The sequence below is a fragment of the Diaporthe batatas genome (genome assembly GCF_019321695.1).
Source record: "Diaporthe batatas strain CRI 302-4 chromosome Unknown Contig00002, whole genome shotgun sequence".
Classification (NCBI taxonomy): domain Eukaryota; kingdom Fungi; phylum Ascomycota; class Sordariomycetes; order Diaporthales; family Diaporthaceae; genus Diaporthe; species Diaporthe batatas.
Window position 1 is genome coordinate 2,742,932 of NW_025408549.1, and position 17,908 is coordinate 2,760,839.

The window sequence follows — 17,908 nt, forward strand, 5'->3', positions numbered from 1 at the left end:
TGCTGCAGGATGCTGACCTGACCTGACCTCACCTCAACTCAAATAACCAGATAACGTCACCGCCAGCCTCGTCTCGGGCGCCGAGATGGCGCTGGAATGGGAAAGCCCCGTGCTGGGCCGCATTTAGGGCCAGACACGAGTAAGTTCCTCGTTCCACGCACGCAGCTGCGCTTGGCTGCGTGCTTTGGCTGCATCGATGCAGGTGTTGGTTCTCTGGTGGGGAGGCTTAGACCACACCTTCCCGCCCGCAGCACCAGAGCACCTAAGCGGCCAAGACAGCCGGCTTTTGGCTGTTGGTCTGGCATCTTTGTGGGCTCTTGATCGGTTTCGGTGAGAGCAAGGTTCAATGGCATCTGGACTGGCATCTGGACTGGCCTCTCAGCCTCTCAACTTCTGTCTCATTCCCGCCCGTGGCCTCGGGTCCCGCCTCCTGGACACCCACAACGGCTCCTTGTGTATAAATATAGAAGCCAGTTGGGGATCGGGGCACACGAAAAGTGGCAACCGACATCTCAGGTTTCCCTTCCGGCCCGCCTGTCTGCCCGTCTAGCCCCGATGCGATGCTGCCCCGTTGGAAATCCTACACATCCACACCCCTGTCTGCGCCGCAATCCGCCAAGAGCATCACGCATCACCCACAATCTGGTCAGGCTGGTATAGGTCCGATTCCAATATGAGCTGAGCCGTGCGATGTGGTCTGGATGCATAGTTGCGTCCAGGTGGTATCACGGGCGGGGAATACAGTTGTGGGCTGCAGCATCGCTTGCTCATTCATCGGCTAGCCGCGCCTCGCCCGCTCAAGAGCCAAACGAAATCGAAGGAAAAAAAAAGGCTCCGTTGGCATGGCAGACCTGTTGGTCCCATGCAAGAGCTTCGCATCTGTATCACCTCGCATTCCCTTGTTCTGCCGAGGAGCCTTGCTGCTGGATGCAATCGGCTCCGTTGCTCATCCCATTCCAGCTCATTCAAACCCCCCGGGGGCCCTCAACCACACCACCCACATACATCTGTTTACTTTCGACGATTCCGGCCTCCTCTGGTTTTCCGGTCTTTTGAATTTGTTGCCAACTTGTCAATTGCAAGTCTTGTTCTTTTCCAATATCTGCTTCTGGTTCCTCTCAACGGTAGGTGGCTCTCTCATGTTACCTGTCAGATATTGTCAACCTTGTCTCCCCTTCCCGTTTCCCGTCTCGCTTGTCTGCCATTTATCACGCAGGATCAAATGCGTACAGCCGCCGTACAACATGCCCCACAATAACTGCCTGCCCGCCAGGCGCCGCCCTCATGATCTGCCATTGCAGGAACCAACATGCCTGGACCTCAAACACATCATGCCTTGTGGGGTGGTGCTTCCCGCGGGCTCTACGTCAGGACTGGGGTGCTAGTTGGCACTCATGGGATCTGTCCCGGCTGCCTGTCCTCTCTTGAGGAACCTAATCTCCCTCCTTACTCGTCTCTCACTTTTCTGTGGCCATCTGATCCATCCTCTGCCCTCCACCGCGCAACTGACCTCTCAGTCGCAGTATCAAACCTGGCCACGGCTTGCCTCAAATCTGAGTCCGAGGGCTAGCAGCCGGGATGGCCAGCAACGGCCGTGTTGACGGAGGGGCCCAGGATGCCCAGGATGATAATGAGCGACCAGGTCCAGGAACAGGAGCCCTGGGTATATCATACCCTGCCCTGATCCAACGATCTGAGTCGAGCCAACCGCTCGTCGCCAACGCAGCACCAACTGCCGGTCCTTCCTCCCCCCCGTACGATACTGCGGCACAATTCGGCCAACCTGACTATTGGCACCCTCAGCTCTCGGGGCGCACGCTAGGTGGTTTCTCTCCCACCATGGACTCTCCGAATCCAATGCCGTCTGAGGGGGAGTTGAAAGGGTCCATCTACACCGCCTGGGATCGAGGCTCTAAGACGGCGACATATCAGAGCCTAAACGACGACAGGGGAGCCGCTGCTTCTGGAGGACGGCGGAGAAGTGACGACGACTCCATCAGCCTGGACTCGCTACAGATGCAAGATGAGAGCCAACCGTATTCCAGCGACACAGTGGGAGAGGGCGGCCCAGGCGACTACGACAACTTCAAGAAGCAGGTGCAGGGCTCGCCCCGTCCGGCCGGCACACCAGCCGACGTCCGCGTCAGCCGCCTCAGCTGGTTGGCAGTCTGGTTAATAATATTGTCCGTCTACTCGACCATCTTGAGCGGGTTGTGGCTCGGGGTGGCGATCGCACAGCCGAGATGGGGCCGCACGATATCATCGCACGGCTCGTTGGAGCTGTCAACCGCCAACGTCCTTACTGCCATTTTGGCCAAGACGATCGAGCTGTCTTTTGTGACGGTTTTTGTGGCCTTTATCGGCCAGGTTCTGACGAGGAGGGCCATGGCCACCAACGCAGGTATGACCATGGCAGAGATGACAATGAGAACCTGGATCACCGTAAGTGCCAGTCAGGTCCTGGAACTCGTCAGCGAAGCATTCATCTGACTTGCGCAGCAACCGGGATCACTACTGGCGAATGGGCAGACTCTACGATACGCAGGCCACACCGTTCTCGGCATCCTCACACTGATCGCAACGCTTGTTGCAATGCTCTACACCACTGCCTCCGATACCATGGTTCGACCCAAGCTTCGATTCAGCGGCTGGCATGATAGGGACCTAGAGAGTTACGTCATGTCGCCTTATGGGAATGCCCAATACGTGAAGCAATCATGCTCGACTCCACTGCATGGGATAGATTCTGAACATGCCAATGAATCCTGCCTTGCCGTGCAGTATTCTGGAGACGGTATGTAGATGAGCCCATACGTGAGGAGCTTGAGCTTTTAATCTTGCTGACATATTGTTCAGCACATCGAAACCTGCAAAATTTCATGGCCACGTGGCGAGATATGGGCTACAACGGCAGCAGTGCGAGTCGCGACATGGCCCTGCGACCTGCGCCTCAAACGATGCTCTACGACAATATCACGATGATTGGATCTTGGATTGAGGCACAGTATTCTGACACAGAAGAGACATCAAAGGTTTACGACCGAGTCGTCAACAATGTCTCACTGGCGTTACCGCATCCAGGCAAGTTAAACCATGTCCTGAAGACATGAGGCTGAGGACTAATCTTTGGATAGGGGTCTACAAGGCGGCGACCAATGATAAGAACAACATCCTTCAGCCTTCGGATCTCGACGGCCTCGGCTCTTATAACATCTCTGCAAGCGTGATATCGCCCGCGGTGAACGCACTCTGTGTCAACATGAACAAGAAAGAACTCGCACCGCTGGTATACACGGAGTGGCCGAACGCGAATAATACCGACAATGCCGCCGAGCCAAGGCAAGTCACTGGCCACGCGAATTGGCAGGAGGACGTGCCAGTGGTGTCCGAAGACGAGTGGCTTAACAGCACCGTGGTTGACGACATATTCCGCTGGGGACCGAGCTACGGCCGGCTTCCTCCAGTATTCCAGCTGTACCCGATTGACTACAACATCATCACCAACATCACCGTCTGGCAACAAAACACCACGACGAAATCCGATGCGATCTACATGCTCGGCAAGAGCCCTATCATGGAAGACTACACCCTCTGCGAGCTGCGGTCCTGGCCCGCGATCCAGTGCAGCACGCAATTCGACGTCTCCGGGCTGACGGGAATGACCATGGCGGCGCAGTGCGCCCAGTCGCAAGACTTCTTCCCCGAGAACGCAGAGGAGCACCCGGACCGGGACGCGTACGTGCGGCACATGGGCGACGGGGAGATCGCCACCAAGCCGGACTGGGCCGACATGGTGACGGGGTGGGCGCTGGCGATAGACCTGAACGGCGGCGCGACCAACAGCAACGCCTCGAACGCGCGCATCCTGACCGAGCTCGCCCTCACCGAGCCCCGGCTCGGCGACACGCTGCCCTCCCTGGCCGAGGCCCTCGCCGTCCTCGTCAGCAGCACCCTCGTCACCGCGTCCGTCGACACGCCCTTCATCCACTACTGGGAGTACGACTGGGACAACATGACCGGCCTGATCCTGCCCGCCCCGGGGGCCCTCGCGCACTTCCACGCCCGCGTCCGCACGCAGGAGTACGCCAGCTGGCACTCGTCCGACTGGCAGGGCGTCTTCTACCTCGTTCTGGCGTTCACCTTCCTGCTCAACCTGCTGTGCCTGGGCTACTTCTGCCGCGTGGGGCTGGTCAAGGACTTCCTGGAGCCGACCAACCTCTTCGCCCTGGCCACGGCCAGGCCCGGGGGCCACCCGCGGCACCCGCAACACGCGGGGTCTGCTGCTGCTGCTTTTGCGACGCCCGCGCCGGAGGTGATGGGCACCCCGCAGCCTGACAAGGAGAAGAAGAGGAAGACGAGCCTCGCTGTGCCGTACCGGCTTGCGTTTAAGGAGGACGCTAATAATTATTATTTCGAGGAGGCCGAGGATGAGAAGGGGGCTGCTGCTGCCAGGGCTACGGCGCTCGACGGCGAGGGTGGGCTTGGCGCGAAGCGCAAGAGCTATTATCGCCTGAGTAGTAGGATAGGGCTGTGATGGCAGGGCGACTATACGCCCGTCTAAGATTGTTTCTTTAATACATAGCGTTAATTGAATTTTGGCATTTTCTTCTACCGTTCCTGAGCTGACTTGGGGACCTCGGGAGTCATCTCTGGTTTCGCTTCTATTCCGCATACACCCGAGGACATACATGACGCCTCCATACGGCGGTAAACACTCAAGACCTAGCATTTAAAAAATAATACCAACAATAGTTTAGAGAGAATACTAAGTATAATACTATAGCCAAAAAAAAAGACTCTGGTAGAGGTCAGACAAAGACTCAAGGATCAAGACTTCGACGCAATGTAAGCACTTTTGATCCACTACCTACTTATTCGCTCACTCCAGGGCTCCCAGAACCCTTGGAACAAGGATATGTTCCCTTGTTAGAGTCTACCCCATAACCTTCACTTGATACAAACCACCTCCTCCGCTCCTCGAAGCACGCAGTATCTTCTCAGTACCTAATACCTAGCAGACCTTTTCCACAAAGATGGAATGCAAGTGATCACTGATGATCCACACACAGAGAGATAATACAAACACAAGGCCAAGTCATGGAATTTGCGCAACGACTTTGTAGCGATGCCTACCAGCCTTGTCTGTGCGGCACGAGGCTACCTAGGGCTAATAAGGCCATGTGCCTAGGCAGAGTCTTCTTACACCATTGTTGGCATTATTTTCGTTTTCAAACGCTGGGCCTTTAAGCGTCTACCCCTGTGTGAAGGGACCGTATGTCCTCGAACGTATGCGGAATAGAAGCGAAACCACACTACTCTATGGCCGAATGTCCACTGTTGTGCTACATAGAGGTTCGAGGGATCAAATACTACCGCAATGCACATTTACTCTTCTCACTCACTCGAGACCAAGAGCATGGCCGGCCGGCCTTGGTCGTCAGCTGGATTGATGTCTATCATTCTTGTCCGCGAGAGAGTATGCAATCCCTTAGCGACATCTGGACTTAAGGAGGTAGTGGTGGCCGGACAGTATAGAACTAGGTAGATAAGCAGGAGGTAGTAGGGACATAGGAGGATGATAAGTGTAGGAGTCCATATTTGAAGGCTCTTGAACCTGGCGTACTTGATTAGCCCCCTTCCCACTCGTATTATCCAATCTGGAGATGGCGAGACGGTCCTCCAAGAGTTCTCTCGCTATGTTTTCCACGACTTACAAAGGGTATCATGCTATACGAGCCATGACTTCTGTCTCGCCTTATTGGGCGTTGTCAGCGTCATAATTATCTCAGTTACAGGGGTGATATTGAAGGCAAAGGTGAGGGTCAGGTCAGTTCACTTCATGACGCAGCAACCAAGGTGGGATCGTGGCAGTATGAGAATCTATTTCAGAGACCACATTCTTCGTTTCTCTTTTGCTACTGTCAGAATTAACCGCATCCCAGCCCCGGGGACACGAAAGAATCAGACTCTCCAGCTTGCTGCGAGTATCCTCAATCAATAGAACCTGTTTCCCAGTACGCCGCAATAAATCTTGAGTAATTATGTCCCCACCCAAAATGGATTTGATCCATGTACACGAAGCCTAATTTTCCTGAGCTCGAGGTATGACGCTTATAGGAGCATGGTGCCAACAAGGCTGAAGAAGACGACGACTCCAGTGACCATGAAAGCCCCCACGTCCAGAGGACCAGGGCCACCCGCGCCGGCGTTGCCACTGGAGGAGCCGGTGGCGGCAGATCCTGTGGCTGATCCAGAGCCAGGCTTGGCATCTCCAGTGGAGGTGCCACCAGCGTTCTGAGAACCATCTCCCTTCAGGCCAGGGCCATTACCGGCACCCTTGTTCATGTACTGAACTGCCCCCGAGGGGATGGCGGGCAGCAATGTATTGCTAACGAGCCAATCAGAGTCGGCAGAGGGGCAGGCCTGGGAAGCGGTTGTCGAAGTAAAGCCACCGTCGCCAGTAGGAGCGGGATTCTTGGCCAGTGCAGTAGAATAGGCCGCGAAGTCGCTCTTCTCCGACACGCTGTCGCCGTCGATAGACACGATACCGTATCCGTTGCCCTCATCGGAGTACTCGTACACCAGACCACCGGAGTAAACGGAGGTCATGTCACTGCTCATCAGAGCCTCGACCTCGCCAAAGCTGCGGCCGTTGGTGATGCAGCCATACTCGGAGAGGAACAGGGGAAGACCGTAGCCGGTAAAATTCTTAACCTTCTGGTCCCAGCCAGACTGTTGGAAGCTGCTGTCACACCATGAGTAGTCGTTGAAGGCGAAGAAGTCGCTGCGCTCGTCGTCGGTACCGCAGTTGAAGTACTGTGCAAGCTGGAAGCGGTTCTGAGAGACATCTGCGGCGGAGTAGCCGACAGGGACCGCCCTGTAGCCGCGGTTCCTAATGTACTGGCGCATGTCACGGGTGGTAGCCTTGACATAGGGGGCAGCCAATGTGGTGTTGGCCTGGTCGTTGACGACCTCGTTTCCGGAGAAGAAAGCCAAGGTGTTGTCATACTTGACGAACTGGTCCACGGTGGCGAAGACGCTCTGGAGGTAGACGTCATTGTAGGATTCACCAGGGCTGTTACGGTTAATGGAGTAGAGTGGGTTGTTGACATCGAGAATCAGGTAGATGCCAGCATCAGCCAGCTGGCTCATGCAGTCATCATGGTCGGCAGAGTTGTCGACGGTATAGACACGGACAGTGTTGATTCCCAGCTTCTTGAACTCGGCGATGTCACGCTTGCAGGTGGCAGTATCAGCCAGCGGGTCGGCCAGGTTGGACGATCCACCAGGCTGGTAATCGATGCCACGGACATAGAACCGGTCTTTTCCGGACCAGAAGGCTGCGGGGGATACGAATCAGCAAGACGAAGACACGATACAGGAGCTGGAACGCCTTACCATTGCCAGAGGCGGTGACAGCGGGCAGGCTGGCGCGCTTGCTGGGTGGTTCCTGCTCGGTTTGGGTAGGGTTGGCCGTGGCGGCGGCCGCCAGCAAAGCCGACGTAAGGGCGTAAGACTTCATGATGACCTGCGTCTTCGTCGAGGTCGTCGGCAGGGACCAGATGCTATTTGGTGGGTGTTGAGGCAGTTGGCGCCGTACTACCTTGCTGCTTGCAGTAGTAGAAAAGGAGCGGCAGCGAAGGGAGGAGTAGAGTGATTGGCGTGAATCAATGGGTCAGTTGGAAGAAGGAAAAGAATAGCTGATCCGACGAAGCGAGTGAGTCGGGCGTGTCTCGCGGGTGGGATACAAGAAATAGCTCGCAGTCAACAACGACGGTTGGAATGTGGAGGAGGAAAGTGACGGGTGGTTGGGTATGATGGGAAAGGTAAAGGAGAGGGTCGTCTGATGTAGATCAAGGAAAAAGAGGCCAATGGGTCGCAGAGGGCAAACGAGAAAGATGGGAGCTGATAATAATAACAACCACGGCAATAATCATGCACCTCTCCTTCCTCCTCGCCCCTGGGACCTGGCCCCTTGCTCCTTGCCGTCGCCTGCTGCTGCTGCCGCTGCCGCTGCCGTGTGGGATGCTAATTGGGCACCCCTTGCCCCAATATGGCTCTGTTCCCCAGCTCTAGTTCCCAATTGCCCTCATCCTGCTCGTAATTGTCAGGTTTAGCTTCCCGCCAGTCGGGGGTACAGTGCGCGTGTAAGTCGCGGTACCCCTGTCTCGGTCGGACAGGTGCTTGTGGGGAACTTGCCAAGGCGTGTAGGGCTTGCCGCGAAGCCAAGTCACTTCTTCCCGCCGCCCCTGCCCTGCCCATCCTTGCTGATGCCACTCCCTCGCACGCCCGGATCAGCAGGAAGTATGAGGGTCTACTGTACAGCACACAGTAGCTTTGGGGGCATTTCATCTCCGTGAGCCGGCCGTCCAACCATGCAGCCATGCTGCCCCAGGACGCCCTGGACGCGTAGACATACAGCAAAGCATCCTCTCCTCTCCACACCACCATCCCAGACAGGCACTGCCAGACCAACACAGCATAGCTCCCGCTCGTATCAAGTGCCTGGCACTGGGGATTGATGACTGCGCGCAGACACTCACTCCAAGTGGCGCCGCAGGTTGGACCAAGATCTCATGTTGTAGATCGTGTGACTGTTTCGGTGGCCCAATCTGTCTGCTACTCGTCCTTCCCGCGGTTGTTTGTTTGGCGACGCTCGGGGTCAAGACGACTGTCAATAATGACGTCTGGTCTGATTCAAACCCCAGCGTCACAGGTCTGACCCTGGACAAGCGAGGCAGGACGCCCCAGCCATTGGAAACCACCGCCCCGCTGTTCTCTAGCAAACTCAAACAACTGACAGACGAACCCCCGAGAATGCTGGACACGCTGCTTGTTGAACACAGCCTCAATTTGGGCCACACTGGCACACGGCCAAGGACGGGTTGGACGCCGGTGCTTGAGGGTGGACCACACATTGCACAGCGGCGTATTGCACTGCGCTGCACTGCCCCAAAAGCATGTGCGGTGGCTGCATGGGTCGGTGGTTTCATAAAGTCTGTTCATGGCTGATCCGGTCCAATCCACCTTGCCCACCAGCACCAGAAGGCAGGGAAGGACATGTCCAATTGATCCCTTGGCTCGGCTCTCACCCAGATCAAGATCACGATCACCCCTTGCTCAGTGTCCTTCGTGATTGTGGGTAACCGTGTCAGCGCCGTGTTGCCCAAAACCTGCTTGTAGGTTAGGGAGTCTTGTCGTCCCAGTTTGCAGTCCTGGGCCTCCCACACACAAGGTCTTTACACCGCAAATCAGGAGCCAGAACTGACCAGCCTCCACAGCCGTCCTAATTTCCACAAGTTTCCGTTATGCTTACCGTTAAGGAATTAGGTCTTGGTGGCGATCCCCTTGACTGACAGACCATATTGTCTGGGTCTGCAATCCAGCCCACAGTAGCGCACGCTACCCCTGAAATCCTCATTTAACCCGCATCCTAACAGCCACACCCACATCCTCCCGCCCTTTGCTGTTAGCGCCCTGTTCTGGCTGACATCGAGCGACGTCGAACAAAGCTTCACCAAGCAATTGCCCAGGCTCGCCCCAGGTCTTGGAATTGCTTGGCCGAACCCGCCTGGAGAAGCGTGGCAGATCTCATTCCTTCCACACGGACACAGTGCAGACGTTGTGGAAACGGATTGTCAGGCAGTAGACCCAGATGCATCGGTAGAGTGTAGTCTAGAGAGGCTGGGAGGGCAAGCGATTTGTTGGTGGGGCTGGCCTGCCCACCTGGACAACGCATGAAGTTCAGCGCATCACCGACCATTCAGATGGACCTGCACTCCGGACGATTCTTCCATGTGACGTCGTTGTGCTCGTCGCACAACGAAGTAACACTGGCAGCCTCGTGCACAACGACGTAACATGGGCAGCATGGGCACCCGGTATCAGGTTAATTTTCCAAACAAGCACGAAAGATCTTTTGCACTACCGGTGACAATCGAGAGTCGGCACTGGAGGCTCCAACATGACGAGCATGGACATATCAAAAAGGGGTGCCCTTTCGCCCTATCCCATCAGTCTGAAAAACCTCACCGGCGGCACAAGTTATGGCTACGTGCCGACCGCCCGGAACACGTGAAGAACCCCGGCTTCACCGTGCTTTTCCTTGTACCCCGAAGCAGAAAACCTGAGGATTGTAATCTAACATCGTCAGGCTGTGTCATCGAATCGGTCCCTCGCAGCTACTCTGGCTCAGAGATTGGCCGTGCTGATTGCTACCAAGATCCCACCGAGTACACACACAGCATATCTTTGATCAACCCTTCCTCACTACCGAAGGTTTTTCTGAGGCTCGTTGCTATGGCGCGGGGGGGGGGGGGGCGTTCTTGCGCTGCCATGTGAGATTGTGCCTCAACTGCGTGTATGTTCCCGTGCCGGTTGATGCTGATGGCACCTTCTCGGCCAACGATTACAACTACAAACATATCTTTGCTTTCTGTTCAAGCTCGGCAATCTTTCATGAAGTTTGATGTGACGGCTGAGAGCATGCAGAAACCAGCTATCGCGGCTACACGCCTTGAGCCGTCCTCCTGTGGCACCCACGGTTGATCCGCTGAGCATGGCCGTGAGGAGCTCATGTGCCGAGCGCGAGACGGCCGAACACAACGTCGTGATGTTTGTTATGCGTGAGGCTCAATATTCCGCATGGACAAACCGGCACATTGCTCCGGTTGTCTGGGAGCAGGCTCGAAGACTGGTGCCGTCTAGAAGGGGCCAGCTCGAGCAAAATGACGGGCGCTCTCCGAGCAGGCGAGGGAGGCTGCTGCTTCACATGCGATAACTAAAGCAGTGACTTGAGGATAGATGAGAATTGCCAAACATGCTTTTCATGGCATACTCGCGGTTGGCTTTACTGCATGCAGACGTCTTGATTCTAATGGCGTGGACCCAGAACTCGGAGACAGTTCTTTAAACCAAAGGGTGGAGGGAGACCGCTTGACCATCTCCATGTAAGAACAGCAGGCTCGTCATGACTCTACCTCTATTCTACATAATCAATTTGAGACCAGCACGGCCATCAGGCCGCCGCGCCACCATTGAAGCTATCGTTCAAGTTTTGAACGCGCCTCTCCAGTTCACCTATGTACAATCTCGCGAGCCACCCCCAAGGCCATTACAATGCGGACATGAATGGCTGAGTACAGTAACAACCCTGTCGCCGCTCCCGATGCAAAATAACAAACGAATTCCATCAACGCCTGGCCTCGTCTCGAAGGGTCTAGCCTCAAACAGCCTGCACGTAACTAGCAGGTACGCTCTTCGTAAGCCCGCCCTTCTCGACCTCGGCCCAGCCGTCGCCGGGGTCCTCCTTGATAAGGACGAACCTCTCCCCTTCGACCATGGTGTGCTCGGTGTCGGACTGCGCGGTATAATCGTAGAGCGCCTCGACGTACCGCAGCTTCTTGGCGCCCCTCCGCGGCGCCACCGCGGGGCCCTTCTTTTTCACGGCCGGCGTGCCGCCTATGGAGGAGCCCGAGTTGCTATAAGTCGAGGGCGGACGCGCCGAAGCCCCCGTGTGCTGCGGCGCGATCGCCGCGGCGGGTAGTATCTCGATGTATGACGTCGGCACGAGTCCTTCCTTGTAGCCGGCGCGGACCTTGGTCCAGCCGGAGCCAGCTGGAGGTTCTGTCAGCAACTCGTGGTGATAAAGGGGTGGGGAATGAAGAAGGGAACTCACAATCAGCCTCCAGCACGACCAACTCCCTGCCTTCAGGTACAGAGAGCTCTCCATCGCCACTGGCTTCGAACGTAAACAGCATCTTGGCTTTCTCCTCCTGGTGTCCAGCTCCCGACCCATTCGGCGCACTTCCTGGCAACTCGCTGATATACGCCGCTGGTGGGGGCGCAATGACCCTGTTCTTCCTGACTGACCCGGATCCGATCGTAGACGTAGGCCTTGTGTTCGTAGGGACCTCTGGCGGAGCCTCCTCCGTGGGGCTCATCGCGCTCGTCATGGACCGGTGCGCGCTGGCCGCGTATCCTGAAGAGATACTATTCACAGTATTTGTCCTAGACAACACTGGCAGCTCTGCAACCTTATCGCTGGAGGCGGGGCCAGGGCTGAGAAGCGAGTTGGCGGCTTCCTGCCGTTGCTGCTTCAACTTTTTGCGCTCCTCCTTGGATGACTCGCCCGGACACTCGGCGGGGACCTTCATCTCGCACTTGCTATGGCATGTGTAGCCGCAGTCGCGACAGTCGAACCCCTTGGCAGAGAGGCCCCATATCCTCTCACCGCAGAGATCGCAATTGGTCGGGATCTTGAAGGTTTGGGCTTTGAAGTTGTGATTCTTGGCGCCGAGGGTGACGTCTCCTACGACGGCGGTGATGGTGGACGTCTCGACCTCGGCGGTGATCTTTTTCCTGTCCACGGCGTGGAGCTGCTCCTGGAGCGCGAACATGGCCGCGACTACAGTCACCTCATCGCTCTTGTCTTGCCCCTCGCGGACCCTCTTCTTCACCCTTTGTGCATTTTCCACCTCCCTCCTCTTCTTGTCTACCTCCCGCCTCAGCTCCCCAAGCGAACTTTTGGACTTGTTTAGCACGTTTCGCAGGTAGATCTTGGCCGTCTCGTCGACCACCATGGTCGGCTCGTCGTGCCACACGGGGCTTGGCTCGAAGACCCTGTCTGGTGGCTCGTTGAAGGCGCCCATGTTGTGGCGGATGTACATCATTGAGTCGAGGTGAGGCTCGTTCCGTGGGATCTCGTCGGCCTGATGCTGTATCAATGCCTGGCTCTGCTGCAACATGCCGAGTTCCAGCTGTGACGCCAAAGTCCAGAGGCCATTCAGTTTCAGTACCCGGAATTCGTTCAGATCCTGCAAACTGTCCAGAAGCTCAGGCAAGTACTCGTGATAGTACATCTCCTTCTGCTTGTTGGTGACATTGATCGCTATCAGGTATGTGTTCTTGATATTGTTCATCTCGATGATCTGTTGCTGGTATGCGCTCTGTGCCTTTGCCTTGTCGAACGACGACTCGGACTTTTTGCGCTTGCTCTCCACCTCTTGACACACGGCATCGTATTTACCCTTCGTCTTGCGCAGTTCGGCGTACGAAGAGTCCCTCTCCTTCTCCAGCTTGTCGGCGTACTCGGCGTGTTTCTTGCGGACCTCCTCGAACCGCGTGGCGAGCACCTTCGTGGGCTCCGCGACTTTCGTGATGAGGTCGTTCGCGTAGTTGTCGTGTTCCTTGGCTCGGCCCTCGAGGGTAGTGAGTTGTGTGGTCCATGTCGTGACGGAAGCGCTGTATCGGGGAACGTCAGCTGCTGCTCGCGTGCACATGATCTTCCGAAACTGTGGTCACACCCAGGCCATTGCTCACCTCTCGATAGAACCAGGTGTCATGGTCGGCGTGTCACCAACCCCCAAGCCCGCCGACCTCTTCGCTTTCTTCTCAAAATACTTGTGTGCGAGGGCCGTGAGTTGTTTGGCGTAGTCCTTCTCGATCGCTGCGCGTTCGCGGTAGAACCCCTGGATGTCATCGAGCCACGCTATGCCGTTGGCGACCCAGGCGTTTGCAGGTCTGAAGCCATCCTATGCGCGCAAGTGGGATCAGCAGATGCAACCTTGTATTCCATCCTATTCTTCTCTTCTCCCCCTGTGGTCTTCTCGGTTCTGCAGTCCCGTACCTTCAACTCCGCACCGAAGGTCGGCGCAACATCCACCTCGGCCATTGTCCCTGTCCAGGAGTTATGCGCAGGGGGCAACTGTCATGCGAGGCAGGTCTGGAGCCCTTCTGCAGTCCGAAAGTTGGGTATACGGTAGGTAGCAAATGCCTCAGGAACGCGGCGAGTGTCGAGACTGCAGAGGCAGACTGTCGTCGAGAGCGGAGTGGCGGGCGCCGAGGTTCGAACGACAATTCAATGAATGGCCCCTCCAAGTGCCAAGCATGGGTTAAATGCGGCCGAAGGATGGAGTCGCCGGGCCAAGGATGACACCCTGTTGGGTTGGGTCTTGGATGACGGTGTTCGTCTCTGGGGGTGGGCGGAAGGGTCACGGCTTGCAGCAAAAGGTCAGGAGCAAAGAAATGCAGTTCGAACACATGTACAGAAGAGAGTATTCCTAGGAAGCTGGTGCAGCGCAAGAATAACACAAGAAGACGTTGCTAGAAAATTGGTGCGACCAAGACGAAGGCTTGCCGGTCCAGTCCGTCCAAGGCCGGCCAAGAGCTAGACGACCTTCACAGCCCTGTGGGCTTCGTCATCTGCCATGCGACAGCAAGACCGCGGTGTTTGGGCATTGGGCAGCCACCCGAGCAGCCGTGCTAATCAACGAGTACTCCACATGGGAATAAGGATCAACCCCTGACGATGCCCTGAGCTGGCTGCCAGACGCCGCAGAGCATCAATGCGTTCGCCTTACCAAGTTGCCGCACTACAGGCAATATGCTTTAAACCAGACCATCACCGTCGTAGGGCGTTTGGCCATCCTTGGGGATACCAGAGAAACAGAATGCCTTGGCAGTGATATATGTGTAAGGAATATTGGAAGACACTGGGATAAAGACTGGGGCATTTCTGTACTAGACCTGCCCAGCTGTACTTCGCAGCTTGGCAGCATCCCGTCGTCCTTCTAGAATACCCTCAGGCGCCCCAGCAGTGCTAATGGAAAGAGCATGCAGCCTACCTGCCCAAAGAGCAGATGCTGAGGTACCTGGACAGACCGCTACACTTCTGCTAGGGGAAGGGTACCCTGGTATCGCACCCACTCCGACTGCCCCACTACCCCGCCATCCCATCGCTCAATTGGTCTGCCTGCCTGCCTAGCAGTTGCTGTTCGCTAGGCGAGCTATCCCTTTAGCGTCCGCCCAAAAAGTTGGCGTGAAAGGCACCTACCTGGGAGGACCGGACTAGAACTCGAGCCCCACCACTCACATTGAACGCTGACCCTGATATTGACCGACCTTCGTCAAAGCCATTCATACTTGAGAGTCGCATACTGAAAACCATCTTCTTTCAGGCAAGACTCAACAGGCGTCGCAAACGGACCCCTTCTCTTGACCCCCCACCCCCACCTCTTTGGAGCAACACGAGGCGTCTCCCCTAGCCGCTTCCTGTTCTCACCCCTCATACACCTCATCCCGCGTCCCCTCAACTCAACTCAGCGCATCGCATCTGCTCGCGACGCGGTCGTCGACCAAGGTCACCATGGCAACTTCTTGGGCCGATGACGTTGAGAACAACCTAAGCGAGCCCAGCTACGATGTTGAGGTCAGCAGGTCGAACCTCGACGTCGACACCGACAACCCCCTCTCGGCTGCAAAGACCTTTGAGGATCTCAACCTGTCCGTAACCTGTGCCTACCTATCGGCGGATCTTGGGCTAACACTCTCCACAGCTCCGAGGGCATCTACAAGGGTCTTCTCGCCATGAACTTCAAGAAGCCCTCCAAGGTCCAGGAGAAGGCTCTGCCCCTGCTTCTCTCCGACCCTCCCAGGAACATGATTGCCCAGTCTCAATCCGGTACTGGAAAGACCGCCGCGTTCGTTATTGCCGTCCTGTCGCGGATCGACTACAGCAAACCGCACCAGCCTCAAGCCCTCATTCTGGCCCCGACTCGGGAGCTGGCACGTCAGATCCAGAACGTTGTCAAGACCGTGGGCCAGTTCCTCCCCGATCTCGTTGTTGAGGCCGCCGTGCCTGGTGCCGTCGACAGAGCAACCGGTGTTAGAGGCTCCGTGGTTGTTGGTACGCCTGGCACCGTGCAGGATACTATCCGTCGCCGCCAGTTTGACGCACGAGAGCTGAAGATCTTCGTTATTGACGAGGCCGACAACATGTTGGATCAACAGGGCATGGGCGAGCAGTGCATGAAGGTCAAAAAGTACGTTCTGATGAGCTGATTCCGCTCCTCTGATTTTGCAGTTCGCATATGCTAACAGCTCGGAAACAGCCTGCTTCCAAAGAACATCCAGGTCCTGCTCTTCTCGGCCACCTTCCCCGACCGAGTCATTGAGTATGCCGAGCGCTTTGCGCCCAACGCAAACTCAATGCGCCTCAAGCAGCAACAGCTCACCGTCAAGGGCATTTCGCAGATGTACATGGACTGCCCGTCCGAGGGTGACAAATACGATGTGCTCGTGAAGCTCTATGGCCTCATGACCATCGGCTCCTCGGTCATCTTCGTCAAGGTCAGTACCAGGTACTCCCATTGCAGGCTACTAAGGCCCTGTCCGCTGACCCGTACAGACCCGCGAGTCGGCCAGTGTTATCGAGCAGAGGATGATTGCCGACGGCCACAAGGTGTCGGCCCTGCATGGCGCCTTTGACCCAGCCGACCGTGACCGCCTTCTCGAGGAGTTCCGGCAGGGAAAGACCAAGGTCCTGATCACCACAAACGTCCTCGCCCGTGGCATTGATGTTTCGAGCGTCTCTATGGTTATCAACTACGACATTCCCATGAAGGGCGCTCGAGATGCTGAGCCCGACGCAGAGACCTACCTTCACCGTATCGGCCGCACAGGTCGTTTCGGTCGTGTGGGCGTCAGTATCAGCTTCGTGTCGGACCGCAAGAGCTTCCAAGCCCTGGCCGATATTTCCAAGCACTACTCTATCGACCTGGTCCAGCTGAGCCCAGACGACTGGGACGACACGGAGACCAAGATCCACGAGGTCATCAAGTCAAGCCGAGCCCAGGATACTTACAAGCCCGAGGACCTCCCCAAGGCGGTGGAAAACCTTCAGGTTCAGGATCCAGCCCCCGCCGCGCCGGCTTCGGACCCTGCCCCTGCCCCGGCTCCGGCGGCCCCTGCCACCCAGGGCTAGAACAACTGGGTGCCGAGTGGCTTGAATGCTCCGAACTCGAACTGGGGTCAGAACTGGGGTCCAGGCACAACTTGGACGTAGAAGCGGCTTCCACTGACCAGAGGCCGGAGTTGCATAACATGGCAGCCCTGGACATGGAACCCGGGTCATTACCGCAGTAGCAGCTCGCCCGAACGGATGAGCGGAGGATTCATGATGGGCTACCTCCCTGATGAGAAAACGACAGGATGGTGTGCGCTGGTTTTGTTCTGGCCGCTTGAAGACAAGCGTGAGTCGCAAAGGACACGACCTGGACAGATGATGTTGGGAATTGCTATACATGAAGAAAAGTTGGTCGGTGGATGGCCTGGCCCAGGGAAAAAGTCTAGAAGGTGTAATTAAGATTCCCCAAAGAGCAATGTGACATAGGATCTGCCCCAAGGTCGAGCCAGATGGTCGCGATCGCACAAGATGAGGGTAGCATTTGTTGTGTGACATGTTCATGGAAGCGCCAGGCCTGCATGTTGGATAAAACAAGGGCTAATCCGGTCGGTTACTGGCGAGAGAGCATTGTGGCGGCGCTTGGCGCGAAGATTGTGTCGGCCCAAGAAGCGCAGGAGTTCCCAACTTCTGGGATCGACAAGCAAGCGACCGTGTCAACGACGTCAGAGGTCAAGCAAGCAACAGCTCGGTGGGACCATTGAGCGTAGGGCACGGGACAAGTTCGGCTTCCCTGCCCGCAGATATCGAAACGAAGAAGACATCTCGAGGCCCCTATCACGGTTTCGGCGTTAGTTGATCCGCCCAAGCTCCAGCCAACCTGGAGGCGTGGGTGCAGGTGAGGCCTTGAGAAGCTCGACTGGCCTGCGTGGGTGCGTCGCTTAGGCATGGTGCTGGCCACTGATTGGGTCGTGGGCCGTCGCGGGTGGCTGCTGAACCCTGCTGCTGTGTACTATGGTGTACTATAGCCAAGGGTCTCACTCTGTCGTTGGCGCCCGCGACCCCTGTGGAGCCTTATTTAGGCGCCGGGTAAGCGCGCACAGGATGACCACAGTCCAGATGTCTCCAATTCCAATGGAGCGGCTGCCGGGCCCACAGCCACTCAGCCGTCTGGCCGCAGCAGACGCATGTACGTACGGAGGTACATGCGCAGCTACGGTGGTGCTG

The 17,908-nt window shown here is 56.6% G+C and overlaps 4 protein-coding genes across 4 annotated transcripts; 2 read left to right on the forward strand and 2 right to left on the reverse strand.

Moving 5' to 3' along the window:
- The first annotated feature begins 210 nt into the window (after positions 1-210).
- Positions 211-4,590, forward strand: KVR01_001368 (uncharacterized protein). The gene is made up of 4 exons (XM_044783701.1): positions 211-2,442; positions 2,500-2,794; positions 2,857-3,081; positions 3,135-4,590. The coding sequence occupies exons 1-4, from the start codon at positions 1,579-1,581 to the stop codon at positions 4,532-4,534; spliced, it is 2,784 nt and encodes a 927-aa protein (XP_044649323.1). The 5' UTR covers positions 211-1,578; the 3' UTR covers positions 4,535-4,590.
- A 1,273-nt stretch (positions 4,591-5,863) lies between these two features.
- Positions 5,864-8,772, reverse strand: KVR01_001779 (uncharacterized protein). The gene is made up of 2 exons (XM_044792750.1): positions 7,399-8,772; positions 5,864-7,340 (listed from the first exon to the last, which is right to left on the reverse strand). The coding sequence occupies exons 1-2, from the start codon at positions 7,520-7,522 to the stop codon at positions 6,112-6,114; spliced, it is 1,353 nt and encodes a 450-aa protein (XP_044649734.1). The 5' UTR covers positions 7,523-8,772; the 3' UTR covers positions 5,864-6,111.
- A 283-nt stretch (positions 8,773-9,055) lies between these two features.
- On the reverse strand, positions 9,056-14,329 carry KVR01_001099 (uncharacterized protein). The gene is made up of 4 exons (XM_044789144.1): positions 13,628-14,329; positions 13,321-13,532; positions 11,678-13,242; positions 9,056-11,616 (listed from the first exon to the last, which is right to left on the reverse strand). The coding sequence occupies exons 1-4, from the start codon at positions 13,670-13,672 to the stop codon at positions 11,225-11,227; spliced, it is 2,214 nt and encodes a 737-aa protein (XP_044649054.1). The 5' UTR covers positions 13,673-14,329; the 3' UTR covers positions 9,056-11,224.
- A 241-nt stretch (positions 14,330-14,570) lies between these two features.
- On the forward strand, positions 14,571-17,213 carry KVR01_001243 (uncharacterized protein). Its single transcript, XM_044791129.1, has 4 exons — positions 14,571-15,282; positions 15,336-15,821; positions 15,891-16,128; positions 16,187-17,213. The coding sequence occupies exons 1-4, from the start codon at positions 15,146-15,148 to the stop codon at positions 16,760-16,762; spliced, it is 1,437 nt and encodes a 478-aa protein (XP_044649198.1). The 5' UTR covers positions 14,571-15,145; the 3' UTR covers positions 16,763-17,213.
- The last annotated feature ends 695 nt before the right edge of the window (positions 17,214-17,908 follow it).

Bases quoted from the DNA above. Each gene is read 5' to 3' on its own strand.
- KVR01_001243 (XM_044791129.1), top strand. From the start codon at position 15,146: ATGGCAACTTCTTGGGCCGATGACGTTGAGAACAACCTAAGCGAGCCC. The intron at 15,283-15,335 runs GTCCGTAACCTG...CACTCTCCACAG, and splicing joins ACCTTTGAGGATCTCAACCT to CTCCGAGGGCATCTACAAGG. The intron at 15,822-15,890 runs GTACGTTCTGAT...GCTCGGAAACAG, and splicing joins CAGTGCATGAAGGTCAAAAA to CCTGCTTCCAAAGAACATCC.
- KVR01_001779 (XM_044792750.1), bottom strand. From the start codon at position 7,522: ATGAAGTCTTACGCCCTTACGTCGGCTTTGCTGGCGGCCGCCGCCACG. The intron at 7,341-7,398 runs GTAAGGCGTTCC...TATCCCCCGCAG, and splicing joins TGTCACCGCCTCTGGCAATG to CCTTCTGGTCCGGAAAAGAC.
- KVR01_001368 (XM_044783701.1), top strand. From the start codon at position 1,579: ATGGCCAGCAACGGCCGTGTTGACGGAGGGGCCCAGGATGCCCAGGAT. The intron at 2,795-2,856 runs GTATGTAGATGA...CATATTGTTCAG, and splicing joins CGTGCAGTATTCTGGAGACG to CACATCGAAACCTGCAAAAT. The intron at 3,082-3,134 runs GCAAGTTAAACC...ATCTTTGGATAG, and splicing joins ACTGGCGTTACCGCATCCAG to GGGTCTACAAGGCGGCGACC.
- KVR01_001099 (XM_044789144.1), bottom strand. From the start codon at position 13,672: ATGGCCGAGGTGGATGTTGCGCCGACCTTCGGTGCGGAGTTGAAG. The intron at 13,533-13,627 runs GTACGGGACTGC...TTGCGCGCATAG, and splicing joins CCTTCGGTGCGGAGTTGAAG to GATGGCTTCAGACCTGCAAA. The intron at 13,243-13,320 runs GTGAGCAATGGC...TCCCCGATACAG, and splicing joins ACACCTGGTTCTATCGAGAG to CGCTTCCGTCACGACATGGA.